This window comes from Cynara cardunculus, assembly GCF_001531365.2.
Source record: "Cynara cardunculus var. scolymus isolate 2C chromosome LG 1, CcrdV1, whole genome shotgun sequence".
In the NCBI taxonomy this organism is placed as follows: Eukaryota; Viridiplantae; Streptophyta; class Magnoliopsida; order Asterales; family Asteraceae; genus Cynara; species Cynara cardunculus.
In genome coordinates, this window is record NC_037528.1 from 22,517,353 (window position 1) to 22,525,075 (window position 7,723).

At 32.3% G+C, this 7,723-nt stretch overlaps 2 protein-coding genes across 2 annotated transcripts; both read right to left on the reverse strand.

Annotated features, from left to right (window-relative positions):
- Positions 1-280: 280 nt before the first annotated feature.
- LOC112501766 (zinc finger protein 8-like) lies at positions 281-1,034 on the reverse strand. The gene has a single exon (XM_025105484.1). The coding sequence runs from the start codon at positions 984-986 to the stop codon at positions 291-293; it is 696 nt and encodes a 231-aa protein (XP_024961252.1). The 5' UTR covers positions 987-1,034; the 3' UTR covers positions 281-290.
- A 4,611-nt stretch (positions 1,035-5,645) lies between these two features.
- On the reverse strand, positions 5,646-6,348 carry LOC112524078 (glycine-rich RNA-binding protein blt801-like). Its single transcript, XM_025133750.1, has 2 exons — positions 6,031-6,348; positions 5,646-5,660 (listed from the first exon to the last, which is right to left on the reverse strand). The coding sequence occupies exons 1-2, from the start codon at positions 6,346-6,348 to the stop codon at positions 5,646-5,648; spliced, it is 333 nt and encodes a 110-aa protein (XP_024989518.1).
- Positions 6,349-7,723: the final 1,375 nt, after the last annotated feature.

Genomic DNA, 7,723 nt, shown 5'->3' on the forward strand with positions numbered 1-7,723 from the left:
GGTTTGTGGTCCGCCTGAAAGTAAACGGTTTTACTGATTCAGATTTCAGTACCACTTTTTATAAGTCAGAAGCGAAATCAGACTTCAGACTTTAATCCCTCTTTGAAAAAACAAATCTCACCCACAATTAATAAAAAGAATCGTCATTCAAGAAATAAAATCTTGTGTAAATTTCTTTTTCTTTGTTGTGAAATTATTTGTAGCTTCCTGCCATTAATTAATTTGTCATGTTCCTAATTAAGATATGTACCATGATGATCACATAATCATAATAACAGAAATTGATGATATTATAAATGTAAATCCAAACTAACTTGTTCTTGAACATTTGGCTTTTGTTCATACGTATATCGGATCTGAGAATGATTCCCAGTTCCAATTATTGACGATTTCGGATTGTCGCTAAAAGTCGTCGTCGTCGTGGTCGTCGGGAATTTCCACATCGCCAGTGGACTGCCATTGATGGGTGTTTGATGGGAGGTGTAAGAGGAAGTGCCACCGTAAAATCTGTTATTGTAGTTGGTGATGCTAGAAGCGGTGTTCGTGTGGTGGAAATAGGGTGGTGGTGGGGTGGTGGAGGGTGCAAATCGGTGGTAGTTCATCAGACCATACATTTGTGCTTCCGAGAAGCTGCCGTGAACCATGGTGGACTGAAGGTGAGCTCTTTTGGCATGTTGTCGTTCTCTTTTATGTGCGTTTTGATGACCTCCCAAGGCTTGAGAAGTCGGAAAATTTCTGCAGCAGTAATTGCACTCGAATTTCCGGTTACTTTCTCCGGCGTCTTTAGATTCCACGGCGGCTGTTTCATTCGAGTCCGCGTCGTCGGAGATGATAACTTCAGGCGAGTCGGCACCGGCGGCACCACTAAACTCTTTTCCGAAGAGCCTAATGCTCTTTTCTTTGAGGGGTGAAGGACGGATGAAGGGAAGTTGAGAGAAAGACTCGACGTTCATGAAATCATGAGTCTCGGTATCGTTTCTTTCCATCGAAAAATGCGACGGCGACGGCGGCGGCGGTGTGGTGGTGTTGGAGAATTTCCAGAACTGAGACTGTACCTGATGATATGGGGAGTGGTGGACTGGTTCCTGTAAAGCATCTATACATATATTTGTAAAAATATTCGTATTATTTAATATAAAAATATATCTTGTTTCAATTTATTTCCGTTAAAAAAGGGATTTTGACAAGTCAACGGGTGTAGATGAATTGCCAGAATAGTGTTACAGGATAATTAGTGACTACCACACACTGTTCCGCCGCCTCCCTCGTAATTGCTTCCCCATTTTACTTTTTTTTTTTTTCCTAAAAGTAAATTCAAATTCTATCAGGTTAACAACTGATACTGTCGGTTGATTCTGATAAAAAAATGTCTTTTAGCTGGATTTACAGTATTACAAATGTAGTGACATTTAAAAAAATAATGTTTGAAATATCAATTTAAATAAATAAAATAACTGTATAAATAAATTTGGTAAAATTGAATTTATGTGGCTGGAGTGTGAATAGATGTAGGACCATTAGTGGTCTGGCTTCTTTAAAGCTTTGTGTGTTGGTTGTTTTGGTGTACATTTCCGACTTCCCATGTGGTCCTCCACACCAAGTCTTGGCAAATTTGGATTTACTCTCAATAAATTTCTATCTACATTTTTTATTTTTATTTTCCTATTATTTATAATTTCAATTTATAGGGTTTCAATTATATATATATATATATATGTTTAATTTGGTTGATTTTTAAATAAATAAAGCGATATAACATACAACAAAAAGTATCGATACATAAAAGACTTCAACACAAAGTATCGTGTTTATTTTATACGTTTATTGCCATGTTAGACTACAACGCATAGAGGTGTTCCTTTCTTGGTTTTATGTGGTTTTAGTCAGTTTGCATACATCTCAACTAATCTCATAATACTCATACATTGATATCTGAAAAACTTTTAGTGACTTCGAGGTAACTTGAACCAGTATAGATGAGGAGCAAACTTGATATCTGACTAGTTGAGTTACCTATAAGGGGTCGTTAACCAAACTGCTTACACGTTAAGTGTTTACTGGTGAGAATCAAAACTCTCACTTACTTTACCTGATAAAATTCTAGTCAGTTACAGTGGCAATATGCAACAATTTAACCGACAAACATTAACCGAGTAAGATCAACACTCTCACTTACCAAGTAAAACTTTCTATTTTTGTCATTACTTTTATCGAAAAGATTTTTGATGCTTACCATATATATCTGGTAAAATAAAAGACCTGATAAACACTTATCAAATGCTTGATAAACGACCCAATAGGTATTCGTAAAACGTTTCAAGCTACAATTAGTTATTAATATGCATTATTATGCACACAATAGTGTCTTGATTGATCTTATCCAAATAGCATAAACATGATAGGTTATAGATAATTGAATTAGAAGCTATACATGCCCTATAAATTCTTATTATAGTATTAGAGATCACATAAATAGTTGAATCATGATCCTAGGACTTCTATATTTGGAATGGAATATATATATATATATATATATATATATATATATATCGGTGGAGGTTCAAACGAGAACCCATGTGATTTACGAAAATGTGAAAACAATCTAATAAGCTCAAACTTTTTTAATTAATAAATTAACTTATATTATATATAAATAAATTAATAAAGGCAGTAATGTAATTAAGTAATTTTTATAATTTTTATTTTATTTTAATTAGTCATAATTATCCTTTTTTTTCTTGCACGTTCATTTTCACTCTCTTCTCTCCCCTTGTTATAATTGTGTGATTTTGTAACCATAACCTGTCGAAACCATGATCAATCAAGTGTAACCGTAACCTATCGAAACTATGAGTAATTGTTATGATAAATGTATGATTGTCTAACCGTAACTGATCGAAACCATGATCAAATTGAGTGCGCAAATGATGTTATAGTATTGATATCACATGATTATCACACCAAATCGTTTAGTGGATTTCGCCCGTAATCGTTGTGATAAATGTGTGATCGTCTAATCCTAACCTATCGAAACCATGAGTAATCGTTGTGATAAATGTGTAATTGTCTAACTCTAACCGATCAAAACCATAATCAAATCGAGTGCGCTGTTATGATAGTGACATCACATAATTATCACACCCATATCACACCAAATCGGTAGTCGATTTTCTAAGTTAAYYCTAGCCGAGCGGAATCCTTGTGATAATTGTGTGATAATCACATGATTATCACACCCAAATCACATCAAATCGTGTTGATATAAGCGATAATGTGATAATTGTGTAATAATCACATGATTATCACAATCATATCACACCCAAATCACACCAAATCGTGTTGATATAAACGATAATGTGATAATTGTGTGATAATCACATGATTATCACACCCATATCACACCCAAATCGTGTTGATATAAGCGATAATGTGATAATTGTGTGATAATCACATGATTATCACACCCATATCACATGATAATCACATGATTAACCGTTTATTAGATAATGATAATCATGATCGTGTAATCGTGTTAAAAGATTTTATGATATCATTTCCATTATTACCCTTTTAATTTTAATATTTTTTGAATCTTTTTAAATTTCAATTTTAATTTTAAAAATCTTTTAATTTTATTTTTTATCACAATATGAAGTTATTGGGTTGTTCTCGCATTCTCATAAATCACAAAAATTCTCGTTTGAACCCTTCCTCATATACATATATATATATATATATGTATATATATATATATATACACATATATATATATATATACACATATATATATACATGCATACATAAGAGATCATATAAATACTTGAATCATGATCCTAGGACTTCTATATGTGGAATGGAGCATATACATACATACATAGTTGTCAAATAAGGTATGTAAGAAGTTGTCATATATATTCGCATGTATAACAAGAAATAGACTTACACGTATTAAACTCTTCGTCTTGTTTTCAAGGATTTGTCCTTTTTTAATTTTTTTAATTTTACAATTTAAAGATTGTTTAAATCTTGTATTTATATATTATAATCTATCTTAAAATTACAATGAAAATTATTGGTAACCCATAACTTAGAGTTTATAAGGAGCTCATAAATCTCATAAAAAAATGCAACTACAGGGATATAACTCATTGAAAATACAATTACAAGAACACCTTCTGTTGAATTTTCAAAAAAAAAGGACAAAAATCGTTTAAACCACCTTACCACAAAGATGAAACATATACTGACTCTTAATTAAAGGAACGGTACCGCATGATGGTATCATGGTATTAGATTTTTAGTACCTTGCATCAACCAATTTTGTATATTTGATAAAATAATATCGACCAAATTAAGTTTGTTAATACCGATTTAATTGGTACGACTGATATCGATAATGGTTGGTTTGATCTGAAACGAGTTTGACACACCTGTATTAAACCCAACAAACTTTCTTATTGTGAATGATTAAGTCTAGTTTTTAATGAAAGAACCATTGTACATTTTTTGCTTTTGAATGATTAATCCATGAACATTTTTTTGAATAAATAAACTAATAAACATATAAAAAATGGTTACTTACAATATTTTAACACAAAAAACTACATTTAACTAGATAGAAAAGTTTTTAAATAAAAAAAACTTAAATTAGTTTTACCGTTCTCAAACTGTAAGTTATAAAACTCCTCCCACACAAACGACATCACCACTCGCCATCGTCGCCCATAGTTGTTGGTTCTCGTTACTGCCCATCGTTGTTATTGGCCCCTGCTATCAATCTCCCTCTTTTTTATCTTTCAATTTTCCCACTTTTACAACAATTTGATGGAGCACTTAAAAATATATAAAAATGGAGATTGAGAAACAATAAAAAAAAATGATCAAAAAGACGAAAATTGATGGCAGGGGCCAACAACATTGATGGGCGGTGATAGAGAGTGGACGATGATGAAGTGACAAGAGTTTGAAGGACACACCGTTTGGAAACCGTAAAACCCATCTAGGTTTTTTATTCTAAAACCTTCATAACCAAGTTGTAAGTAGCTTTTTTCATATTACAAATATGTAAGTAACAAACTTCTAGAATTTTGATGGCTTCTTTATTAAAAAAACATGTTCAGAGATTAACACATTTAAAATAAAAAAAAGTTTAATAATTTCTTCATTCAAAAATATAATTTATGAACTTAGGCGTCGTTTACCTAAATGCTTACCCGGTAAGCGCTTACCGATAAGAGTCAATATTATAATTTATTTTGATGCGTAATATTTTAGTACATCAAAACATATCGAATGCAACAATTTACTGGGTAAGCGCTTAATTGGGTAAGAGTCGTCATTCTCACTTACCGGATAAGACTCTCCATCCTTCTCGTCGCTCTTACCCAGAAAGATTCTTAACCCTTCTCATGTTCATCCGATGAGGAAATTTATGCGTTAAGCATTTACCAAGTAAGTGTTTAGTAAACGGTCCGTTAATCATTGACGATAAAAAAAGGTGGTTAGGTTTTTTATTTTTAAAAAACTTTTAGGATTATTTAATTATGGTGATAGGAGTTTTGTATATTTGGAAAAATAAGGTAAATAATATGTTCCCATAGATGGATGTAGACAACACATCTCCAATTGTGTTAAGAGTTATGCTGCTACTTTCGGCCATCCTTCAATTGCATTATTTTATAGTCTAACTTTAAGACAACAACATGAAATCTTAGGTGTATATATCATAATTACTATTTTCTTGTAATACATTAATAAACACAATGACATAAAAAAAAGCAACACCATCCATTTCCCCCATCTCTCTCTCTCTCTCTATGTATATATATATATATATGCATATAATATATATAAACTGAAGTTCTAAAAAGTATTATGTTAGGTTGTGTTTGCTCATAGAACAGGATGAGACAAAAATCACTGTCCTGTGTTTAGCATGACATGGGACAAAAATGAGATAGACACTAAAATATTACTAATTAACCCTTGTTTGATATATAACCTTAATATGATATATGTTTTAGTGGTTACCATTGGAAGTTGCGGTTGCCGCACCAGGTAGTGCCACCCTCGGCCACCTCCACACCCTCTTCTACTACAACAACCTCCTCCACCACTTCCACAATAATCGTCGACCACTGACCACCATCGGCCCTCACCACCTCCATCTCCACCATAACCACCACCACTACCTCCACCATATCGGTCATAACTACCTCCCCACCATTGTCGACAACCACCACCACTACTATCCACCATCTTCACATTCTCTACAACTACCATCTCCCACCATCCATTGCCACCAACACTAGAACCGTCAAGCACAACCACCTCCACTGCCTCCACCATAACCACCACCCATTACCTCCATCACGTCGGCCACAACTACCTCCACTATTGTCGACTGCCACCAATCACCGATGTCTCTACCTCTACAACCATTGTTGTTGCAACAATCTTCACCGTGTTTTCACCAATTGATAAGTATATTCCAAACTGAATAAAACATAATTTCTCTTTTGTAGGAATCAAGTTTTTTTTCTAACTACCATCAACAATATCAATGTTTTCATTCAAATTTAGTACTATTATACATTTATGTATTTATATATATATGTGGAAATTATGTAAAAATGTTTATAAATTAAACTATTTGATTATTTACATTATCTGTGTTAATTATAACTATTATATGATATATAAAATCGTCAAATAACTTTTGAAATCAAGTTGTCTAGTTATGTTTTATCTAGTACCAGTAGTACCAAACACTAGAGATACACTTATTCTATCCAAACTTATCATGTCCAATATTAACCTCTTTGTCTTATCCAGTATTGTCCAGTTCTACACTGTCCAATTCAGTCTGATCATATCTGCATATCAAACATTACCTTAGGACGCTTAGACAATCAATGCGTCCTCTATGTGAACATATTTTGAACACCACTAAAACAACAAAATTAAATCAAAATCTACCACTTATGAACACCCCAAAGAAATCTCTTAAGGTTGAACACAATGTGTACACTGTACACATTTAATTGTGCATGTATGTTACGAAGAGATGAGAGAGAGATATGTATGAAATTTGAATTTCCTAAAAAATGAATTAATTTTAATTATTAAATAGCATTATTTATCTTAATTTAGTGGGTTAGGATAGATCTCACACAACTCACAAATTTTAGACTTCTTAAATAATTAAACATGCGCATGTGCATGCATGCGTGTGTGTAATATTTGTTAACCAAGTAATAGTATTAACTTTACAAACTCATCTGAGCATTTCATTTTCTTGATTAACGGTTATGATTAAATGAGTGGTTATAAAATGATGAAAAATGAAATAAATTAAATTGAATTAAATGGAGGGTAATTTGTGGAACAAAATGTTTTTATTTTTCTGAAGATAATAATGTTTTATATGATATATGTTCAAAATTCGTAATGTTGTTTCATCTATGAACTTCGATTGTTCCGAGACTTTTGCCGAAGTTCACATGTGAAATCAAAAAGTTCATAGGTGAAACAATAATTTTTGTTCATAGGCGAAACAATGATTTTTGTTCATAGATGAAAAATGATTTTTGCTTAAGTTCTTAGGTGAAACAATATTTTTTGCTTAAAGTTCTTAACGTTGTTTCTTGTACACACATTGTTTATTCCAATTTCTATTTTTACGAAAATTCATAGGTGAAAACAGAAAGTGAATAATATAACT

Coding starts and splice junctions, on each gene's coding strand:
- LOC112501766 (XM_025105484.1), bottom strand. CDS start 986: ATGGAAAGAAACGATACCGAGACTCATGATTTCATGAACGTCGAGTCT.
- LOC112524078 (XM_025133750.1), bottom strand. CDS start 6,348: ATGGTGGAGGCAGTGGAGGTGGTTGTGCTTGACGGTTCTAGTGTTGGT.